The sequence below is a fragment of the Tetrahymena thermophila genome, assembly GCF_000189635.1.
Source record: "Tetrahymena thermophila SB210 genomic scaffold scf_8254752, whole genome shotgun sequence".
Lineage (NCBI taxonomy): Eukaryota > Ciliophora > Oligohymenophorea > Hymenostomatida > Tetrahymenidae > Tetrahymena > Tetrahymena thermophila.
This window is the reverse complement of record NW_002476512.1, coordinates 580,054-604,792: the sequence shown is the minus strand read 5'-3', so window position 1 is coordinate 604,792 and position 24,739 is coordinate 580,054. Positions and strand designations below refer to the sequence as shown.

At 23.4% G+C, this 24,739-nt stretch overlaps 6 protein-coding genes across 6 annotated transcripts; 1 reads left to right on the top strand and 5 right to left on the bottom strand. All coding sequences in view use genetic code 6, as the record gives it.

Annotated features, from left to right (window-relative positions):
* Positions 1–628: 628 nt before the first annotated feature.
* TTHERM_00112590 (zinc finger, C3HC4 type (RING finger) protein) lies at positions 629–2,092 on the bottom strand (the record flags this gene model as incomplete). Its single annotated transcript, XM_001010654.2, has 1 exon — positions 629–2,092. The coding sequence occupies one exon, from the start codon at positions 2,090–2,092 to the stop codon at positions 629–631; it is 1,464 nt and encodes a 487-aa protein (XP_001010654.2).
* A 2,270-nt stretch (positions 2,093–4,362) lies between these two features.
* On the bottom strand, positions 4,363–5,979 carry TTHERM_00112580 (zinc finger, C3HC4 type (RING finger) protein; the record flags this gene model as incomplete). Its single annotated transcript, XM_001010653.3, has 1 exon — positions 4,363–5,979. One exon carries the CDS (start codon positions 5,977–5,979, stop codon positions 4,363–4,365), a length of 1,617 nt encoding a protein of 538 aa, XP_001010653.2.
* Positions 5,980–8,117: 2,138 nt separating this feature from the next.
* Positions 8,118–11,005, bottom strand: TTHERM_00112570 (transmembrane protein, putative; the record flags this gene model as incomplete). Its single annotated transcript, XM_001010652.3, has 2 exons — positions 9,243–11,005; positions 8,118–9,183 (listed from the first exon to the last, which is right to left on the bottom strand). Exons 1-2 carry the CDS (start codon positions 10,913–10,915, stop codon positions 8,118–8,120), a joined length of 2,739 nt encoding a protein of 912 aa, XP_001010652.3. The 5' UTR covers positions 10,916–11,005.
* A 486-nt stretch (positions 11,006–11,491) lies between these two features.
* On the bottom strand, positions 11,492–14,471 carry TTHERM_00112569 (kinase domain protein; the record flags this gene model as incomplete). Its single annotated transcript, XM_001471163.2, has 3 exons — positions 11,492–12,222; positions 12,312–13,487; positions 13,667–14,471. 3 exons carry the CDS (start codon positions 14,469–14,471, stop codon positions 11,492–11,494), a joined length of 2,712 nt encoding a protein of 903 aa, XP_001471213.2.
* Positions 14,472–15,267: 796 nt separating this feature from the next.
* TTHERM_00112560 (telomerase reverse transcriptase) lies at positions 15,268–20,007 on the bottom strand (the record flags this gene model as incomplete). Its single annotated transcript, XM_001010651.3, has 19 exons — positions 15,268–15,541; positions 15,612–15,720; positions 15,773–15,890; positions 15,950–16,037; positions 16,094–16,166; positions 16,247–16,324; positions 16,380–16,716; positions 16,866–17,134; positions 17,203–17,287; positions 17,341–17,745; positions 17,809–18,116; positions 18,182–18,325; positions 18,377–18,537; positions 18,593–18,764; positions 18,819–18,998; positions 19,057–19,141; positions 19,437–19,631; positions 19,679–19,781; positions 19,838–20,007. 19 exons carry the CDS (start codon positions 20,005–20,007, stop codon positions 15,268–15,270), a joined length of 3,354 nt encoding a protein of 1,117 aa, XP_001010651.3.
* Positions 20,008–21,134: 1,127 nt separating this feature from the next.
* On the top strand, positions 21,135–24,739 carry TTHERM_00112550 (pyridine-binding domain transketolase; the record flags this gene model as incomplete). The annotated part of the gene is made up of 6 exons (XM_001010650.2): positions 21,135–21,384; positions 21,642–21,959; positions 22,871–23,340; positions 23,421–23,627; positions 23,956–24,517; positions 24,582–24,739. 6 exons carry the CDS (start codon positions 21,135–21,137, stop codon positions 24,737–24,739), a joined length of 1,965 nt encoding a protein of 654 aa, XP_001010650.2.

Below are 24,739 nucleotides of genomic sequence, written 5' to 3'. Positions count from 1 at the left end.
ATTTAAAAAACTTAAAGAGAATATTTAGGTATTATGATTAACTTTACAAGGTTTATTTTTAGTTTTAAAAAACCAAATTGATCAATCCGGTAAAATATCAAACTCGTCAATTCATTAAATTTTATTTTGCAAAATAAAGAAAATAACTTAATGAAAATTAAGTTTCGGGGTATTTTTTTTTCGGGAGATTAATTTTGAAAATAAATAAATAATACAAGTTAATAATAATAAAAGGTAATAATTTTACAATTTAAATTAATTAGCTTGAGTAGATGAAGAGTTATTTCAAACATTCATTTTTACATCAATAAATAAAATAAATGAATTTGTATTATTAATTTTTAAATTAAAATAGTGATGAAGGAAGTAATATTTATTTATTTATTAATATTATATAAAAAGTAAATAAGTAATTAAATAAAATTTAAAGTATATTTTATAGATAAATTAATCAATTTATCTATAAATTTGTAGGTTTTATTATTTGTTTGATTGTTTTTTGTTTTTTCTCTGCTTGTTTTTTTATTTTGGTGATAATTTAAATTTAATTGAAGAGAACTCAATAATATAAAGAGTTTTTCTAAGCTTTATTGAACAGATTATGATGATAATTTATTGTTATTTTTTTTCAGCATTTAACTTATAGATTTACTCTGTCTACAGGGCAAACTAGGCTTTTTTAAAGCCATGCATCAACACAGTTTTTGTGGAATACATGACCACACTTAGTCATTCTGCATTCATCAAGATCTTAGTATTTATTTAAACAAATGAAGCACTCATAATGAGTACCATTTAAGTTATTATTTGTTGGCAAAGTATAAAGGAAAGTTGGCATTTAACTTTGAATTTACTAATTAATTTACTCTATGTTTAATTGTATTTCACTTTAATCCAAATTCATCTACATTATAGATTAAATATCTTACGAGAAGAAACTTGGTTTGCGTCTTCTAAGGATTAATGCAAAAATATACACAAAGATAACAGAAAAAATAATCACGAAAGTCAAAGTAAATATTTCTGAAATTCCAGCCTAAGATAGATAATTAAATTTGACAACTAAATCTATAGACTTACATCCTTTATGACCAATAATAAATGGATATGAGTTTTTATTATTAGATAGAGACTTTGCTTAAAAATCTTAGTATAAAACATCTATTGTAGTGATAAATCTATTCCCTAGAGTTTTTTCTTTCTACAGGATTCTAAAAGATGTATTCATATCGAGTAGGATTAATTTATGATTAGGGGATTGATCTTATTTTTGATATTCTATTATGATGCTCACTGATAAAGGCTTCATATGAGAGGAGATACTGGATTCAATTTAATTTTAAATGTATTAATCAAACAATACGTTAATTGTCTAAAATACCCAGTCTTCATTCATTATTAATTCAATTTCATTTGTTTGAGTTTAATCAAAGATCCTTGTTTAAATATCAAATTATACTGCTTAGTCTTTTATTTGAGTCTAGCAGTAGAACTATTAGGAATACCCTTCTTAACAAAGACACTATCCATTTTATTAACAAGAACCATTTCCAAAGCAGTCAAATGGACAGACAACTTACTATAAAGAAATAACTTCTACTTAAAATTGAATTATGCTGTTAACATTATGAAAGTCTATCTTTTTGCTTAAGAAGCTTTGATATTAGATTTCATATTCTATGTTTCTTAAAACTATCTCAATAGTCCTATTTTTCAGATTTATGAATTTAAAAAAGTGCACTCCGTCAATACTTTAGAACTACTCTTATTCAAAAGAACCTACTTCTCTATAATATACCTAATAAAGATTATTTGAATCCACTTTAACTTCAACCAAAACAAATTCTAATTCATCTATCAATATTCCATTTTCTTGATTTTTTTAAATGCTGTATTTCGTGTTTTAAAAATTAAGGGGAACAATCACCTGCTAACCGAAGTGTAAATCTAATAAGGTATTATGAAGAGAAAAGATTTTAGCTACTTGGTCTCTTTTTATAGGCTAATCATGCTCTTCTTGGCAAATGATCAAGTCTAAAATACAGATAACTAGCTAAAATAAAGTAATAATTTTTGAAATATCTACTTTCATTATTTGCTGATTTTAAAAATTTTTGTGATATCACTAGCTATTATTTTTTTCTATTTCTTTAAATTGAGTTATTTAAATTTTCTTTTCAAGCTTTTAGTTATTTATGTTATTTATTTTTTAAGCCTTAATAATGTTTATTTAATATATTTTTAAATAAATTAACACATTTAAATTGAATTCTGTTTATTTGTTGAAGAATTTAACTATCACCATAGTGTAGAAACTATAAATTTGATGTTATTTTACTGTCAATACAACATTATTCTATATTAAAATAATAATATTTTTTGTTTTTAATCTTTTAATAATTTAAAACTAACTTCAATGATATTTCTTCAATTTTATAATTAAACTTATACTAAAATTTTGCATAATGCTATTAATAACCTAACAACTTTATATGTAATTTGTGTAAAATTAATTGTAAATAAATTTATTTTATTTATTTATTTTTTTGAATTCCTTAATTTTGTGATTTTATCTAAGAGTTTATATTGAAAAACAAAAAATTAGTAAAGTCTCTTAGATTTTCAAAAATTTAATCAAAAAATAAAAATAATTGATAAATTTTTATCCTCTATCTCTACAATCAAATATTTAAACTTGTATACCACATAATTTTTGTTGGTATTCAATAATAGTTTAAAAGAAATCTAGAACTTTTATTCCCTTACAATTTATAAATGTATTTATTTTTTTTTAATTTTATTTTTAAAATTTTATTTTGCTTTTAAAATTAGCATAAAAAACTCAAATAATAATTATATTTATAAATAGATTTTTAATTAAAAAAATGATAAAAGAATGCTCTTTTGTACATATTTTCTTTAATAAATTAAAAGTAAACTAAGGAATTCTTCTAAATATTAGAAATATATTTTAAAATTTAAATGCTCTTACTTAATTTATCTCTTAAAATCAAATTATTAAAATGTAAATGATTACTATTGTACTCAAAAATATTAAACAAATTTAATTATATCTTCTATGTTATAAATATTAGATAAGCGATATTAAAATTACTTTTTGCTCAATCTGATAAGCTCATTATTTTAATTAAAATAGTTTGGTATTGAAATTGTATCTGTGACGCTGCTGATATTTTTGTTACTGATATAAAAATCAAATTATTAACTTTATTTTTTATCAAAACAAATTACAATTACAAAATTAATTTCAGGTTCAAATTAATTTGAAAGGAAATACTGTCTAACTTCCTAATAGATTATATTTTTAAAAATAGATAAAGGTGTAATAAAAGCGAATAAATTTATTCAATTTTACCCAGAATTTTTACCATAAAATAAATGCATTTTTTCTAAATAATTTAGTTTATTTTTAACAAAAGATTAATAGTAATCTCTTCATTTTGAAATTTATAATTTATTTTTCTAATTATTAATTTGGTTTTAGATTGTTTTGATATTTAAGAAAATTGTAAGATAAATAATAGTGTTTAATAAAAAAGATCTTTTTTAACTAAGTCATTATGTGGTATGCAATTTAATTTTCAATAGATATGACACATTTTATTATTAATTTAAAAGAAGATGCTAATCGTAGTTGTTTTTTTTTTATAATGTTTCCACCAATAAAACTTTTTATGAAAAATCAACCACCAAGAAAACAATATAATGAAGTATTAACCAATCCATAATTATAAAATTTTTTAAATAAAGGATACTTCTTATAGAATCAATAGACTAAAAAAAATTTTGAGTAATTGTTAAAAAGCTTAAAGGAAATTTTTAATTTCCTCTATAAATAGTAGATGCACTTATAAATACCCCGAATATAAAAATTGATAAATTGGTGGTTTAGTAGGAATATTTAACTATATCCGGGGGGTGAAAATAAATTAAATTAATAAATTGAACAAGATGTGTAACATACATATTTTTTTTTTTAAAGCGAAGTTTAATTCAAGTATCTCAAATCTTAAGCATTTATATTTTAAGTGCTTACATATTCACAAATGATATTTATTACATTTTTTTTAGTTTAACTAATGTGGAAAATAAAACATTTTTATTCTAATATTTGAGAAACAAGGAATAAATATTGAAAGAACAAGTAATTTATAGAAGTAAGTTAATATTATATTATGAGAAAGTATCGATTGAGTGTATTAGCTTTTTATTATATATATTTTATTTAGTAATAATTTTTTTTTTTTAACTAAAAACTTGGTTTTCTTTAGTGGTAAGGTAAATTTCTGATTTAAAATTTGTTAATAAAGATATAAATTTAATTTAATGAAATGCGCTCATTCAATTATTTAGTTAGTTAACTTACTCTTTAGAGATAGGTTTTCCATCGAAAATACAATTTCTGTCTATTGGGCAAACTTGATTTTTAGACACCCAAGCTTGTATGCAGTTTTTATGAAATACATGACCACATTTTGTTTTGCATAGTTCGTCTGACTCTTCATAAGCGCTAAGACAGATGAAACATTCTGCATGAGTTCCGTTTTCTTAATTCTTTGACGATTATAAGTCGTAAACAAATGAAATCATTTGATTTTTCATAATACTTTATATATCTATGTTTTATTGGTGGGATCTTTTTAAATATGTCAATTCATTAATCTAGCGTATTGATAGTTACCTAATTTAGCTCTCCTGGTTATCATTCTTTTTTAGAGTGATAGCTAAAAAAATAAAGAGTAAGATACTTAATAGAGCAATTACTAATATTTGGATTGATTCGTAGAGCAGTTTAAAATCATCGTAGAGAACTTAAATTTCTATTTGAAAATTATTTAAATTTTTGTTATAAGCAAAAGTGATTAATTAACCCTATGTATCCTGGTCTACTAGAAATTTATAATAATCGAGATTTATAATTTAAAACGTTGAAACAAATCTATTTTCACCATCATCGATTTTTTCTTCTGTTTCTAAAACCTTAAAGTAATTATGATCATCTAATATCTGTATACTTGGTTGGTTATCTGTATAATTTTTAATATAGTAAAAGCTGATTAAGATTTCATTTGGGACACCATAAAATTATTATTTATACAAAACTTGATTTTTAAAATCTTCAATGTTGTTAATTTACAGCCTTGCATAGTTCATTTGAAATAAATTATTATTTTATGATTATCCCAACTTATTTTATCTGGGACTATTCTAAATTTCACTAATCTACAAATCACTGATTTCTTCAAAATCTAATTTTAAATCTTTAACTTCAATCATGCAGTAAAATATAGGAGAGAAGCCTTCATTGCACTGACACATACCATCTGCTTAGCACTCACCATTCCCGTAGCAATTATATGGACAATATTTTTGTGACTAATTTAAGTTTATTATTTTTAGAGTGTAATTCAAATGAGTAGGGAATTATTTATTATTTTGAGTTTGATTATTTTTTTACTCTTCTTTATAAGTCCCAGTTATTTCTTCTTCGTCATCATTATCGGTTTCTTGTTCTTTGATTCTTTATAAGATAATTTCTAACTTCTAGTCAGAATTCCTATTGATTTTTAAATGATTGTTATTATGCACATTCTTGAACAGTCTCAGTGATGTTTTATTTGAATAATTTGTAGTATACAAAAATGTACTGAATTCTATATCAGAATCAACTTGAAATTCTATAGCTATATTTCCAACAAAATATTAGCTCAATTGGTTTTTTGTTAATAATGTTTCATCTTGAAATGAAAAATGATTGGTTTAGTAACTTTTTAAGGCATCTAAATCTAAAGGAATAGTGTAATAATATGAATAATAATCAAGTTAAATGGTAGATTATATAACAATGTAAGGTTGATTCTCTTGTTCATCTTATTAATCCAAAGCCTAAACAGAAAGTAGACTCATATATAATAAAGATATTACAACTAAATATTTTTTAGTTAAAGGCTATTTCATCTTTTGCGCTTTACTTTTTTATTTTTGTTTTTTTTTTAGTTGATTTAATTATTATAAAAAATTAATAAGACTTCTTAGGCTTTTGTAAGTATTTACTTTATTACAGCATCTAAAATAACAAAAAATTTATTACTATTTTATTGGAAAAAAAATTCAATAATAGAATTCTGATTAAGAATTAACCTAATAGTAAAAAAAATGACACCATCTTTACCTTCTAGAAATTTTGAAAGCTTAAATAAAAGTGATGCAATAAAAAAAATGCTTTATTATTCGTAGAAATAGACTTTTGATTAAAAAACATTATGTTTTTTTTATTTTTCTTTAGAAATTAAAATCTGTAAATAGCTTTTTTTAAGTTATATCTAACAAAGAGTTATTCAGGTAAATTTTTAATCATTTTAGAAAACTCTTAATAAACAATGAAATAATAATTAAATTATTACTTAAAAATTTGATATTAATTAATAATTAAAGATTTTTCCCTTCTTTTTTAAATTTTCCTTTCATGACAAAGTCATTTATTTGTTTTTATTAAAAGCACCTCTCATTCATTTTTTTAAATTTATTTAATATAAACTTAAAACATACATATTCGTTTACTTATTCTCTCGTTGATTAATTTATCTATTATTTTATGTGATAAATTACTTTTTAGGTGATTTACTGATAAATTAAAATTTTTAAATACTTGAAAATACTTAAAATAATACACCTGAATTTATTTTATTTTGAGTAAAGGATAAATGTAATTACCTTTTTGAATATATCTCATTTATTTTTTAAAATAAATATTACTTTTTTGTCAAATCCTTTTTATTATTTGTAGAAATTTCTCGATTTTACAAAAGGATTTTAAAATTTGAATTTTATGCTGATATCTGATGAATTATATGAAATGAAAGTTATGAATTATTCTTATTAATTAGGGTAAAGTATAATTTAAAATGAATGATAGTTATTGTTTATTAAATGAATTCAGGTTATTTTTTAAAATCCAAGGTCATCATTTGTTTTATAAGCTAAATTTTAAATATCTAATTAGATATAATTAAGATCAAATCTTCTTTACAAAGTCTTTTGAATTTATTTATCTATACTTAAGAAATAGATAGATCATAACTTACAGGTGTAAATTAAATTTATAAGCAAAAATAAAAATAAATAAAAATCGTTTATCTATCTTAACAAAATCCTAATAAAAATAGCTGAAAGCAAAACAAAGTATCATTCAATTTGAGATAATTCATAACATTTAGAAAAAGTTTGCTTCAATAATTTGTTTATGTTTCTACTTTAATTGATAAACAAAATAAATTAAATTAAAGCTATAATTTCTTTTAAGTTAGCCAGTTATTCTCATTTTAAACAAAAAAATCTTATTGTTACAAGAATTATGGATAACTTAGCTTTTATTCACCTTCAATAAAAAATATCACTAATAATATATTTAAAATATTTCATTTTTTACAATTAATTTATTAGAGCTATTAAATGAATTATATTTAAGTTAAAAGAAAACCAAATCCAAAATCCAAACTTATGTTATCGTCATGAAAGATTTAATCATTTTAGCCAACTACATCTTTTATATACTGTATTTCCTCATTAATTCTCACCAACCCCCTCCTAAAATATTTTTAATTTTAAAATGCTGTTAAGGTCAAATTTTTAGCTTTACAATATAATATCAATAGACCTTAAATAATGAATATCTATATTACATTATATTTTTAATTTTAAAAAGAAAAAAAAAGCACATAAATGCCAAAATTAAAAAATATTTTATAAAATTAAGATAACTAAAGCATAATGATAATTAATTAGAAAAAAATTAAGATGAATTAATTTAAAATAAATTAGAATTTGCTAAATCTAAAAAATAAGATAAAGACAGATACAAACAAGATATAGATAGATATATTATTTATACTCAAAAGTTGTTTATTTTATATTTACAATTTATTCTTGTTTCAAAAATATACTTTTTATTTGTTTTTTTATTTTATTATTATTATTTTTAATTTACAAGACAGCTTGTCACTAAAAGTTAAAGATGATATATAATTATTTATTTATTTATTTAATTAATTAATTTATAATATTTTGATTTATTCACTCAAGTTTATTTTTAATTTTCAAAAATTGCTGTAGGTCTGTGCATATTCTTATGAGATAGAATATGAAACTATAAGGGCCACTTAGAATAAATACCATCCAAACATTCTGGTCAAGATGTTTTCTATGAAATTGTGCTTTTATGCACCTATCCATTTAATCATGTCGTATTTTAAATTAAAGTTAACAAAATAGGAAATAATAGTAGCCACGAGAAAGAATATCCATGTAAAGAAGGGCCTATCCCAAGTGACTCCTCTAAATATATTAGTTGCTTAGAATTCACAGTTATTGACTACGATATAAGACTTGACATATCCTGGAACAATTGTATTTGTATAAAACCACCAATAATACATGCCTATCCATACGATGCTTTCCATGTAAAATCCTTCTCTACCCTTTTTATAATCTGGATACTCACTCATAGAAGCCTTATATTTTAGGTTTGGAGGAAACATTTTGTAGATGAGTCTTCTTAAATTAATGTATACAAAGCTGCTGGACTCTAATATACGCTTCAAAAAGAATAAAGTTCCTAGATACCAAAATTCGAAGTTGCTAGTTGAGGTGCTTGTCATGATACCTACTCTCATGCCTAAAATAAGCATATACATTTGGTACTAAAAGAAAGTAGCTAGTTTAGCTTTATCTAAAATCATATTGCTAAATATTTCAAATACCCATTCTAGCAAGGGATAGAGAAGCAGAAATGTACTTCTGCCATTTGAAAAGGAAAGTCTATCTATCAAACTTTTATAAATTGCAGGCAGAGCATAATATATGAAAACAATTATAGCAACTAAATTTAAATCATATAAATAGAGCCCTCTTCCTTTTGTTCTAATCTTAGTAAATTACTTAAATTTTATGACATGAATTGTCATGATATAGCCTAAAACGAATATCATTAAATAAAACTGCCAATCTTGATTTAATCCAATTCCAACTACCATGATAAAGTCAACACCTATACTTACAAAAAACATCATAAAGCTTTCCATCAGTGGGAATCTTTCTTAGCCTATTTCTATCATAAGAATATTTTTACAGCAAATGACTCCAAGTTTCCAAGCAATCATTTATCTATTTATTTTCATAAAATTCTACTAAATTTTTAATACATTTTAATTTAAGAATTTTACCTGAAAAAAGTCCATAATTAAATTGAAAAATTTTTGCATTGACAAACTGATGACGATTAAAAGCAGTAGTCATTGATTGAGTATTGAACACCCCATAGGAAAACATGGAGCAAAAATACTATGATTATTGGAATGATAAATTCAAAAAGGAAAAATTTGTAAAATGGTCTTTTGTAATCAGGAATGCATACGGATCTATAACTTTTTGCTAGTTTGTCATAAAAAAAGCTTGTATTTTACTTCCTTTAGGCTCTTCTCAGAAATTCTATTTCAAGAGGAGTTAGCTTTTACTGTAAAAGAAGATTGAAATTTTGCTATTATAAATCTAAATTTTAATGAAAATTAGGATCATCAACATTAATGATTTTTCCAATCTGGTCTCCGAGCACATTCTTGCTAGGCTCGTATGCTAGATACGCTTATGTTGTGTTATTAATTTAGTTTTTATTATCAGCAACATAAGCATACATTCCGCTATAGTTATTGACCCTTTAGTTTATATTATAGTTTAATCTCTATTATTAATTTGGAGCTCCTTCAACCTGAGTAGTTTCTCTAAAATTATATGTGGTGCTATTTCTGTCTTTGATTCCTTCCTCATTCAAATATATTTAATTGTTATTAAGTACTACGTTATTATCCTATATTTTATATATATTATTTTAATTCATTTCTAGTTATTACTGTAAATTTATATTTGGTAAATTATTAGATGCATTTAAGTCTATTTTATTTAAGACTTCAGGCTATTCTATTCTTTGCTTTGGAGGAGTAATTAAAGGTATATCCGCTTAGGTTTGATTTGCTATATTGTACTAAGTATTATTTACATTTGTCATGTCTCTAATAGGTGAATTATCATTATAATTATCCATAATAGTATTGTTCATTTAAGTTCTATCCAATTATATCTGATTTAGTTTTTATTATTATTATAATAACTACGACTATTGTTATTACTAAATCTGTTTTTGGTATAACTAACTATTTTGTTAATTCTATTGCTACACTTACTAATATTCTGTTTTAGGGAACTACGAAATACTCCTCTAACTAACACTCTATGTGCCTAAAGGATTTCCATAATTGATTTCCTAAACTCCTCCATATTAATTATTATTTTATTTTTAATAGGGCTATTATTAAAAATTAAGATTTCCATCATTCGTTTAAATAGCTAAACTATTTTTTTTTTATGACTGCATTTTCTAAGGAGATTCTCCATTCTCAAAATTGTTGTTAAGCTTCGTTCCATTACCATAAGTTGATTAGATCTAGTTCATGTATTAATTTTAGCCAGATCCTTATAATTGCTATGGCTAATGATAATATCCTTCTCCCTAATTTTTGATATTACCAGTTCCTTTATATTGAGAGTGGAATTGATCGTATTCTGAAGAAGGTTCATTAACTACATTCTAATTCATTGGTTAAGCCATTTAAAAATTTCTTTACTGCTAGATTGAAGATGCGTATTATGGTGTATGAGCTCCTCCACCACCTAATTAATTTAAATACTAACCTATTGTTTATTAATTCTGTTATTCATAATTTTTATTAGGACTTCTCATAGTATCCCACTCCTCATTTGATGGTAAAGCCTATGAATCATAATCATTCTTTATAGGCTATTCCTAAGTAATCTAATTCTAATATAAGTTATGGGCATACATCTTATCTAATTTGTATATTTATGTTTTATTTACTTTTTGTTTTCTTTATCCTTCAAAAGTAATTTAAACTATTTCTATTTTTTGAATTATTTAATAAAAATGAATTAACTTCCTTCAGTTGATCTTTAACGATATTAATTAAATTAGATGAATTCCTTTTTGATTAATTAACTATCTTCTTTAATATCCTCAGATTCAAATACTAAAACTTCTATTTATTTTTGAGATGAAATAGCTAATAAATAAATAAATTTATCAATTAGCTAATCTTCAACCAACTTTCTAATCATAAATTAATAATATTTATTTATTTATATTTTGATATTCTAAAGTGAAAATCAATAAAAGTAGCTTTTACTTACTAAATAGCCAATAATCTTTGAACATATTCAATTTTTATTTTTTCATAATTCGAACACTAGAATTCCAAATCAATAAATTATCTATAACAACTTTTTAAATTTCAAAATACTTTATTAAAACATACTTTCTTATTACATACATACAATAAAATTTAAAATAAATAAATTAGCACATAGCATTTTTTGCATTTTTAATTAATATTTTATGAATTTATCATTCTTAAATCATTGAAAGCAGCTATTCGTATGTAGGTCTTTCATCTTCTTCCCATTTAAGCATTGATTCTATTAAGTCTTTTGTTTTATCAGAAAAATTTGTATTCGATTTTAATTTAAGAATTCTTTCACTCAGTAGTTCTTTGTTTATATTTAAACCATCAATACCCATTTTGGTTGTTGCTAAAAGAAGAGTTAATCCTAAACTAAAAATATCTGCTTTGTATTAATCATACAAGTGAATTTCTTCTTCGTTTTTAATGTAGTCTAAAACGTTTATATTTTAATCAAGAGACTTTTTATAAATTTCGTAGCTCTATCCAACCTCTTCTTCTTCAGGATCATAGTTAACGTTGCTCATTTACACTTCAATCTAAAAACGGACTTCAGGTGACATAAATGCAATTGAGCCTTAAGACAAAATGAGCATATAATTTGAAGCTAAATTGAATTGACTAGGTCTAAAATTTGTAAGCTTGTATTAACCATCTGAAGCTAAAACTATTGAAGAAGGCTTAATATCTCTATGTGGTAAATCTAATTCCTTTTAAATTAGCAAAAGGCAATTTATTACCTCTTATGCTATTTTTAAAATTATTTTGTCATCAAACTATTCTAAAATGGCAATCTATTATTCAATCTAGCTTTGCAAAGTTTTGTTAGGGACATCTGTAATAATATAAGCCATTTGCTCTGGAATGATGCAATAATGTAATAATTTCACAACTCCTAAAATAATTTTAGTTTTTTATTATAAAATTTGAAATAATAAATAAAATAAATAAACAAATAAACAATTAAGTAAATAAATAAATTACCTTCATATTTAGAAAGCTAAAGATGAGTGTTGATGTATTCCTAGACATAGTCTTGGTTCTAAAATGATTGAATTTTAATTACCTTAACTAAATAAGCTTTGTTATGATTGAATTGATCTACATATATTTCATATCCATTATTTTGATGTTCTCGAGCCACTTAATTAAAGTAAAAGCTGTATCTAGATCTCATAAAATCTTCTCGTTTCATATATCTCAATTTAAACTGGTAGTAAGTGATGAAGGTACTTTTGAATGTAGATATTTATGCACTTAGCTTTCTCTATACTTTTCTGTAGTTGTTCAATCTCAGAATAATAAATAAAAAAAGTCCAATAGTTACAAATAATGGAATCATATTTAGTATTTTAAGTCCATAATGATTAATATCTGCCATTTTTCTTTATTTACCTTCAGCTAATATAAATCTTTTAGACTATTGATTTGTGAATATAATCAAAGTAGAATTACTATTTTTCCTTTAGAAAACTTTGTAATCATTGCTTAATAACAATTATTTCCAATTATCTGGTGTTTTATTTCTTGTTGCAAGTCCGGATTTTGTGTTGCATTGGTAGTAGTTATTAAGTGACTCTTACATTAGCAATATATTTTCATTTAAATTTAAAATTTTTGGTTTTTCTTGCTAAAAATTATAGAAAACTATGCAATCTACTTATGATTGGATATCTTACATGCTTATAATTTTATCCTATTCTTCTAATTTCTAAAGGTCATAAAGAGTAATCTTTGTTTTTCCACTCTAATAAGGTTGAATTGATATGATTCTACTATTTTGTGGATCTGAAATAAGCTATTAAAATAAATCTAACTACATAGAAATTTGTAGAGACTCTAATTTTGATTAACATTTAAGCAATTTTCTAAATTATTGATCTTTATTAATATCTTCTTAGATTATCAAACAAATTATTCTATCATACTCATTGATATTTTTATCATTAAAAAGTTCTTTTTCTGCTTCGTAGTAATTATTATTTTATCCAAAAACCTTTATTTCGCTCTTAATTAGAGTAAAGTTTTATGGAGCAAGTTAGTTGGCATAACTAAGATTACTTTGAAGTTGTTATTAATCTAATTTTATTTTTTTAGAACTTTTAGTCAATCCTTTTTTGAGCTTGGTCGAATTCAAGGTCATTAAATCTCCAAATATATCTATTTTGAACAATAAATATGAGAATATTTTTATAAATTGAAAGATTCAAATTAAAATTTAATTTAAAGAGAAAAATAAAAAATAATAATTTTATATAAGCAAATTGAAATATTTTGCTGTTTTTTATTTAAAAATTGAAATATTTTGTTATATTTTGAGAATACTCTAAAAAATTTACTAGACTTATTAATTAGGTGATTAGCTGTAACATTGTTTTAATCATTATTTTTCCTAAGATAGAAAATCTCTGCATCTAAAATGCTTAGAGTTTAATTCTTAAATAAATTTAAATACTATTGCTTGCTAAACTGAGATAATAGACTGCTTTCTAACAAGTAAGAAAGATAGATTATGCTATATCTTTTCTAAGAGAATTATTAGTCAATATTATTTTTTTTATAAATATTTGAAAACGTTTTCAAAATATTTTTTTCTACTTTGATCAAGCTTTCAAAATGTTTAATTTCTCCTAGCTAATTTATTTGCCAAACTTCTATTTAGTAATTACTTTTATTATCTAGACCACAGATGAATATATTTACTATGATATTTGTAATTGGTTGATACTCAATTGAGAGTACTGACTTGATTCTTGTTTATGATTCACTTATTATTAATTGGTTATCTCTATATGAAATAGATGAAATTTATTAAATATTTGAAGTTTAATTTGATGATGCATACAAAATCTATTGTATTTCAGGAATAAAAACAAACTTATCATATTTTTAAGGTAAATTCTTTACTGTCAGCTGCTTTGGATGCTCATATTTATTTGTTGTGAAATTCCTATATAATTTTATTTAATCTTATTCCTTATCTGGTTAAATAATGATAGCGAGATCTAAATTATTATCATAAAAGAACTACCCTTAGTTAGCAAATTCAATATTATTTAAAAAATATTCTAACTAAGGACTTTCTAAATACTGAGCTTGACATGAGGATAATATGATAAAGATGATTAAAAGTAAATCTTTCATTAACAAATAAGATGAAAAATCTATAAATTTATTAATTTTTTACTGATATTTAAATAACAATTTTGTTTTAATATAAAAGTTAAATTTTGCTTTGATAAATTTAATAAGTTTTATACAATTTTAATATCCTAACAAAATAAAGTATTATTTCATTCTTTTTTACTATACAAAATAATTTTGATGTTAATTAATATTAGAAATAAATATATTTATTTACCTTACATTGAATTAAGCAGCAACAAAATTTATAAATTCTTGATAAATTTCTGGAAAAATAAATTAAAGAAGTAACCTGAAAAGATTTGAAGGTAGGTAATAAGTATTTCTTTTTTGCTAATGAAGGAAGTATTAATTATAAATTATTTTTATTTTTACAAGCAAATATTACTAAAACATAAAAAATACTAAAAATAAGATTACAGATATATAAAAATACTAAAAATGAGATTAAAAAAATGCTAAAAATAAGATTACAAAAACAAAAAAATACTAAATAACTATTTTATATTAAATAAGAGCTTTAAAGTTAGTCAAATTGAAATAAAATACACTGAAACTTAAATTTTATTCAAAAAAAATTAAATATTACCTAGAAATAATAAGTAAGCAGTTTAAATAATATTATAAATCAAATGAAGGGGTTTATAAGTAAATAATGTTAATTTATTTAAGAAACAAATTGAAATTAAAGACACAAGAGCTAAAAGGAAATTAAAAAATATTTCTTTTAAACTACTAATAATTATCTATTTGAAGATTAAAAGTTTTTAAGTATTATAAATATAAAAAGAAACTTTCAATTGGTATTTTATTAATTAGATTTAGCTGAAATTTTAGGTATCAGTGTCTTAATGTCTTATATGAGGTTATTTAAATCTATGAATTCAATAGCCTCTAATTCTTTTTTATTTAATTAATATTTTTGCTATGAAAGTATCAATTACAAACTTTTGCAACCTTCTTTAAGATAGAAAAACCTGGACTTTCTTATCTTTTGTAGTAATTTGTTTAGATATCCCTTAAATTGCTTTTTCTTTTTCAAATAGCTAACAATGATATCCCACATAATCCTAATTAGTGTTATGCAAGCAATTAATGATGAAATAAAAATAAATAAAATAAGTGTATTTAAATTATTACCATGAGTATAAATTTTTGAAGATTTCTTTTATATTTGAATTAATTTCGTCTTCAAATTATAGATAGCATAATATTTTGCAAACATCTTCAACTGTGTAATATAGTATATCTAGCAGATAAAAAAATTAAAAATAATCTTTTTTTTCAAAAATTTAAATTACCTTTAAGAAAATTTTCATTTGTATTTTCTTTTCCATACTAAACTGAATATTGTTTTGACTTTTTAAGATCAATTTAAAATAATTTAGTCATGAAAGGATAGAATTTCATAACTGTAGCCTGTTGATTTTTATAATATATATTAAATGTCTTAAAATTTTTATTCCTTAAGAAATTACTTTGCTGTGGTGATATAGCTATCTGCAAAGACCCTCAAAAGAATTAATATTTGGGTTGAAGTAATCGATTAGTTAATTTAAAAATAAACTTTTTATAAAAATAAATCTATTTTAACAAATTTAACATTCAAATTTCATTTTTACCTTCTAAGTTTGTTTTTAAGTTATGATTTTAAATTCTTTATAGAAATAGCTACGTTGATTGTTTGGTTTATTTCTAATTTAGTGATTTTATAAAAATGATTATAATTAAGTATATTTTAAAAAGTAATTCTTTCATAGATTAAGTTAATTTACCTTATTGTGTTTATTTTTATATAGATTTGATTTCTAATGTGTTCATGTCTATGCTTTTCCCTATCCATTAGCACTCATCTTTTTAAATATTTCATTTTCATTTTTAATTTATTATTTTTAATAAAAAAAATACTCTAAACACTTATTTTAAAATGCTCTAAATTGTAGTCTTCCTAAGGAAACTAAAAATTTGTGGTAATTTTTTAATCATTAAACATAAATCCATTATTATTTGCACAGTTTTAGAGTTGTACAATCAAATTTAATGCATTTTATTGAGAGTCTGATATAAACAAATAGTCGTCAGTTAATCTCATAAGTAAATTGATGCTGCCATTAACCTACTCAGCATTTTTTAGGAATTAAGTGTATTCTTCCTCTAACTTACCAAAGTAAAATGAGCAAAGGACTCCTGATATATTTAAACCTTATGGAATACCTCTTTTCTATCTAAATTTAACTTTATTAAACTAATAAAAAAATTAAAAATATGGAAAATAAGCTCACAAATGAAATGCAAATCTCCAAAATTATCAATCAATCAATAAGAATTTTAATCAATTAATAATTTTGAAGGATTTAAAATCAAATTTTTTCAAAAATATAATAATTTTTTTACACTGATAACATTATACTAGCTGATATGTTTCAAGTGATTATGTATAATATCTTTTGTTATGCATCTTGGTTTATCTTAATTGATTACAATAAATGGTCTATCATCAGATTAAATTTCTTTAAACCCCTTTTATAAAATTTAATCATCGTCATCATACAAACTGTAGGCAATCTGTCTCTCTTTCAAATTAAAGTAATATGGAAAATTAATATTATCCATTTTAAAAGGTTTTTTGTTTATTTTTTCCTCTTCAATTTCCATAGCACTGTCTAATAAATATTAATTTCGTGAAAATTTTTTAATTTCAGTTTTTAAAATTAATTTGAAATAATTTTACTTAAATTATTTGTTTGCTAAATTTGTAAGAGTGGGCGCTTATTTCTCTAAAACAGTAAATATTTATTTATAAAATAAGTATCTTGCTATTTATTATAACAAACTATAAAAATTAATTAATTTTTTTAAAATAAATTACAATTAGGTCACTTTGATTAAAGAAGTTTAAAAGTTTCATTTAGTCGATAGAGTCATAACACTTTTTAATATCTAGAGTGACATAATATAGCTGAGGTCTTCCTTTATTTTTCCATTTCTCTATGAATTAGGCAAATTTTTCTGAAATTTGTTTATTATCAAAGACTGAATATCCTATCTTTTATCCCAGCATGTCTTTTAAATTCCTAAACACAAGTTGGCTATCCATTAGAATTTAATTTAGATTTAACTTAATATTTTTTTGCTTGTCCTTTCTTAAGAAAGTCATGATTGGACGGAAAGATCCTTTTTTAGGTATAATCCTTAGCTTTCCTTGAGGGTATTTCTAAAATGAATCTTCTGGTATCAATTTTTCTTCAACTTTTTCCAAATTCTCCTCTTCAAGCTAAATTTTTTGATAAAAATTATTTTTCATTTATTTATTCTTTTCAGAAAACTAAATTCTTACTTTGACAATAGTTAATTTACTCACTAATTTCCATATTGGTTTACGGTAATAGAATATTTGACTTCCTTCCTTGTGTTTCTCAGTTATGTAAAAATTATACCTGAGAACAGGAATAACGATTTTGTTGATTATAAAAACTATCAAGTCTCCTAGAATCTTTCTTTTATCAGAAATATACTTTCTTTTTTAAGTAAACTTTTGGTTCTTTAAATCTACAAACCACTCAACATCAAACACATCCATAAAGCAAATGTAATCAAGTACCTTTTGATTTTCAAATCTCTTCATCTGGACAAACTCATATAACTCTAATTAACATACAAAAAATTAAAAACCAAATAATTACTTTGTAGATAAATTATAAAATATTTACTCTCTAAGAACACTTTGAAGTTTTTTTTACCAAGTAATTAATTTGGTACACAATTTTGGATTATTTATCTCAAAAAATTAGTTATTTGCTTGTAGCTTATTTCTGTGTCATATAAGGAGTTAAATAGATTTTCACAACTTTATTCTTTTTAATACATCTAAATTAAAACAGATTAAAAAAATGAATAAATTTTACAATTAGCTTTATTCTCGCTTTAGACTATTTGTTTAACTTGACTTTTTAAGCTTTAATAATTTTCTGGAAGTTTACAAAATTTTTTGAGTAAGTAATTGAAGTTGATATTATGAAAGTTCTGCACAATTTTTTCTGTAAATTCTAAAAATAAATCTCTTTCTCTATAATTTATAACAATATTAAAATAAATAGCTATTTTTAAAATATTTAATTTACTCTTAGCACGAAAAATTTTTGCTTTGATATTCCTTCAACAAAGTTTTTTTAATAATAGTTTGAGGGTGGTCAGGTTTTATTTTATCTGAATTAATAAATTATCTTCCTTGCAGTTTTTCTTAAATTACTTTGAATTAAAAACCCTTTTTTATCTCTGAGTAGTTGAAAAAACCTACGTAAAATTAATTTTTTATTTATATTTTTATGTATTTCAAATAAATAATACTTGATTTAAAAACTCCTGGTTCTCTTCCCATATGATTGCAATAGAATATTTATGATCTCTAAATTTCAGGATAAATGTACTGATTTTCTTACTTTTTCTCATTGCTAAGATTAGCATTATTTTGATTATTATTACTTGTAGCTTTACCATTCATATTAAAGTTATTTTTATACCATTTTTCTAAATTATTTAATAAATATTTTTGCTTAGTCGTTAAATTAAATAATTTTCAATTTACTTTATTTAACTTAAACAGAAAAATATTAATTCAAACAGACTCCTGCTACCTGTAAATAGCCATTTTATTCTACTTTAGTGAATACCTTTAATAAAATAAATATATCAATCAATATTTACAAAAATTTAATATTTAAATTAAACATAAAAGGTTTCAATTTAATATTAACAATAAAAAATATGATTTTAATAAATATAAATAATGATTGTACTCAGTTATTTGCTAATGATGCAAATTATTTCCTTTAAAATATCCATTTTTTAGATTAATAGATTCATTATTTATTACTTTTCAATTTGAAATAAAATTTTACTACAAAATTTAGTAAGATATTTTTTAATTTAATAAGTAGAATTATCAAAAAATTATTGATTGATTACCAAAAAATCTATTAAAAAATATTTAAAATCTTCTTCTCCGAAGATATTTAAAAGATTTCTAAAATTTGAAGAATAGAGAGTTTGTCTTGAAAGATTAATATTTTCATATTCAACATAAAAGCCAATAGTTGTTGTCCCTATTTACTGTACATAATTTTATTTGTTTCCTAGCAAAATAATGCTATCATCGATAACCTAATTGAAAAAGGTTTAATTATAGCTGTATTTAGTTAACATATTACTTATTTAATGGTCAGTTAACTGAAGTTAGGTTGGTTGTATTTTTGCTTGTAGTTTTCAACTAAATTTTACTCGCTCGCAATTATAGTTGTTGTTAAAAACTCTCTATAATTAATTGAATGTGTCCTTTAATATTTGTTATTTATGATTAATAATCTTACTAAAACTATGTATCAAGCTCACTTGTTTGTACTATTTTTTCTGTTGCTAACAAAAATTCATACAAATTTGAAACATACTTTAGAGCAGAGATTTATTTTAAAACAGTTAGCAAATCTTCTTTTCTGGTTAACATTTATTTATTATTATTAATATTGTTAATTTTCTACATTATGTCTAATCAATTTACAATTTCTTGATTAAATTTGATAAATTAAAGTATTTGATTTGCTACAAAACTAATCGAATCTTTGATTAATAAAATTACACTTTTATTATGATATAAAATGTAGTAACTAGTTAGCTAGTTAATAGACTAAAACCTATATATATTTTTTTAATTTTTTAGGAAATTTTCAAGTTATAAAGTATTTTATATTTTTCTCTTTAAATAATTTTAATTTTAATTTTGGTAAGAATCGTAAACAAAAGAATTTCAAATGCAAATACATAATTAAATAAAAAAACAAAGAATTCCTGCTTAAATTTTTAACATCAGCAAGAATATCAGAAAACAAATTATTCAGATAAGATGAAAAATGATTATAATTATTAAAAAATTAAATAAAAAAAAATAAATGAAAGGTTATTGGAAAGAATTATAAAGTTTTGTTTTTATTACCAAGATTAATAAATTTTATATTTATTATCTAAGCGCGAAAACACAAAAATTTGCAAAATTTAATAAAATTTATTTAAAATTGAAATTAGAATCGGAATAAAAATTAATAGCTAGAGCACTTAGAGTTTGGTAAGATATCAAAACATTTTAAATTTGCTATTCATACTCTGATCATTTAAATCTAACATAAGAAAAATATTGGGGGTTATTTATTTGCACCAACTCATTAATTTCAATGCTAAAAAATATAAATTCATATTTGCCTTTGAATATTTTATTTAGTTTGATTGATAGATTGATAGGTTCATTCAGAATAAATTAATAATTAAATGAATGAAAAACTAATTAATTTATTAAAGATAATGAGAAAAATAAAGATTAATTTGCTTTATTTTTTTACTTGTTTTTAATATAGATAAATGATTAATGTCTTTTATATTAACAATCGATCTTTCTTATTCTTCATTCTTTTTTTTACTAAAAGTTCCATATATTTTTAAATAGAAATATATACAAAAGAATTTTTTAATAAAAAGACTTACTTATGTATTTAGTTATTAATTTATTTATTTATTTATGAATTCATATCTTGTCAATATTTAACCAATATTCATTATAATAATATTTATTAACAAATAAAAACAAAAATTAATACAAAAAATAATAATCAATTAGAAATGAATACAAGAAGCGGCAAAAAATCTAGTGCCTCCAACTCCAAGCCCGAAACCACCACTTCTACCACTAAGAATTCTACCAATAAGAAGGTTAAGGCCAACGAAGAACATGACATCGAAGCTCTTCAAGACGTTGCTAACAGATTGAGAATTCTTTCCATGAAGATGACCAACGCCTCTAATAGTGGTCACCCTACCAGTTGTGCATCTATGGCTGAATTCCTTTCAGTTATGTTCTTCGACAAGTCTGGTAAGCTTAAAACCCAAAGCATTAACTTTACGGCTATATCTTCTTACAGTTTATTAAAGAAAAATGTTATTAATTGACATTCAGAAACTCTTTTTAACCTAAATTTAAACTTAATAGCCATCTGATTTTTATTTTAAATTTTTTATATGAATTTATAAAAATGAAGATAAATGATGTATTTATACTTCGTAACTTCATTTAATAAATCATTTCTAAATGGAGAAATGTGTTTAATCAATTTTTTGTTCATAATTTAGGTATGAGAATCAAGAGTGATAACCCCAAGTCATTTGTTGCTGACAGATTAGTTTTATCTAAGGGCCACACTGCCCCTATTTTGTATGCTGCATGGGGAATTGCAGGCTTATACACTGAAGAATAATTAATGACCCTCCGTAAATTCGACTCTGATTTAGAAGGTCACCCTACTCCTAGACTTCCCTTCGTCGATGTTGCTACTGGTTCTTTGGGTCAAGGTTTAGGTGTTGCTTGCGGTATGGCTTATACTTCTAAATACCACGACAGCCTTAACAACCGTTTCTGGTGTATCCTCGGTGATGGTGAATGCGCTGAAGGTAATTTTATACTTTTAATTCAGATTTTTAGAGGTTAAAAATAATATTTATGAAATCCATTTCATATCATATTCCATTGAATAAAATCTACTTATTATTTGCAGAGATAACTTGTTTTAATTTCAAGTGTCTAGACTTTGTTTCTACTGCATAGGAAGATATCTTCTTTAAAAGCATTTTCAAAGAGAAAAATCTATAATAAATTTATTATCTTTGTGTATAGACTGCGATTTGGTATGACAGATAACAAAAAATTTGAAATAGAGTGTAAAAAAGCACAAAAATACAAAAAAATGAAAAAATATCTTTCGCATTTTACTAACTCTACTTTGTAAATTTATTAATAGAACAAATTAAGGATTTTTTATTATTTTTAGATTTTATTTGAAAAAAATTGATAGTTATTTTGAGAGATATCTATTTATCTATCAATCTATCTATTTAGCTAATAAGCTAATATCTATTTGCTTGCTTTAAAATGATCAATTCAAGCTTTTATACACTTGATAGAACTTTTGTCTATTTAATATATCAAAATTAATGATTTTCATTCAAAGATATATTTGTTTAGTTTTAAAAAGAGCATAAAATTATGGAATCGAAGCAAACAAATAAATGTTAATTACGATTTACTCATTTTTTCTTAATTGGAATACTTTAAAAGAAATCAAAAGAAGCACACACACAATCAGAAAATAAAAGTCTATTTTTTAATTTGCTTTAATAAGAAATGTAAATAATACAAGCTTTACATAGAATTGAATGATAATTAGTTCAAGTTAAGCTTTTCTAGAAATTTTAATCAGTAAACACCGCAAATCAAAAACTTTTTTCAATTTTATTAAAATAACCTCAAATTAAATCTTAAAAATTGCATTAATTTAACTAACATCTTTTAATTACTAATATAGGTTCTGTTTGGGAAGCTGCTCACTTTGCTGGTATTTACAAGTTAGATAACTTGATTGCTGTCGTTGATGTCAACAGATTAGGTTAATCTGAAGCTACCTCTTTGGGTCATAATACTAACGTTTATAAGAAGAGATTCGAAGCCTTTGGCTGGAATGCTTTGGTTGTTGATGGACACGATATTGAAGCCCTCATTAAGGCTTTCAATGAATGCAAGCACAAGGCTAACTAACCCAGTATCATTATTGCTAAGACCTTAAAAGGAAAGGGTCTTCCTAATATTGAAGACTAAGAAAACTGGCACGGTAAGCCCGTCGGCAACAAGATTGACGATTTGATCAAGCACCTTGAAGAATAGCTTGTCGATAAGAACAGAAAGCTTACTACCATCCCCCCTGAGAATGCTGAAGAAATTACTCTTCATTCAGATGCAATTAAATTACCCGAACTTAGCTACAAGAAAGGACAACAAGTACAAAAATAATTTTAATTACAATATTTTCAATAAAATTTATTTTTCTTGGCTAACATCTTATTTAATTTTAATAAAAGGTTGCTACCAGATTCGCTTATGGTGATGCCTTGAAGAGACTCGGTGGTGTTGACACTTACAGAAGAATTTGCTCTTTGGATGGTGATACCAAGAACTCTACTTATGCCCTTACTTTCAAGAACGCATTCCCTGACAGATTTGTTGAATGCTACATTGCTGAATAAAACTTAGTCTCTGTTTCTATTGGTTTATCTGCCAGAAACAAGGTAAAAAATATAATACAAATAAAATTAGCAAAATAAAAAAGATTATTCCTACCTAGATTTTTAATAGCTTAATATAATCAGTTTTTAATAGAGCATAAATAAAATAAAATAATATAATATAAAGAATAGATTTTATTATAAAAATATATATTTAGTTGATTAGAGCAATTATTAATAAGTTAAAGAAAGCCCATATTTATTTATTAGTTAAAGAAAATAAGCAAGCAAAAGCAAATTTATAAAGGAATTTAAAAACCAAATTGCATTAATTAGCTTCTAAAATTATTTTTTTAAATTTAATGAATTTATTTATTTATTTGTATGATAGATTCCTTTTGCCTCCACTTTTGGTGCTTTCTTCTCTAGAGCTTACGATCACATTAGAATGGCTGGTGTTTCTAAGGTTAACATTAAATTAGTAGGTTCTCACTCTGGTGTTTCTATTGGTGAAGATGGTCCTTCATAAATGGCTTTGGAAGACTTTGCCATGTTCAGAGCTATTCCTGATGCTGTCGTCCTCTATCCTTCTGATGCTGTTTCTTGTGAAAGAGCTGTTGAATTAGCTACTAATCATCACGGTATCGTATACATCCGTACTTCAAGACCTGCTACTGAAGTAGTTTATGATAACCATGAAGAATTCCATCTCGGTTAGTCTAAGGTACATGGTAAGACTGATTCTGATAAGATTCTTATTATTGGTGGTGGTATTACATTCGAATCTGCCATGAAGGCTCAAAAAACTTTGGCTGCTGAAGGAATCCACGCTAGAGTTATGGATATCTTTTCTATTAAACCTATTGATAGAGATGGTATCATCAACAATGCTAAAGAATGCAATAATACTATCCTCACTGTTGAAGATCACTACATCGAAGGTGGTATCCATGGTAATAATATATTTTTTTTTAGAAATTAATTTTTATTTAATTGAATTTCTTTAATTAATAACAGAGGCTGTTTGCAATGCTGTTGCTTCTCTCGGTAGCATCAAGGTTCACGCTATTGCCGTCGATAGCGTTCCTAGAAGTGGTACTCCTGAAGATCTCTTAAATCATTATAAACTTACTGCTCCTCACGTAGTTGAAAAGGTTAAGAGCATCCTTCAATGA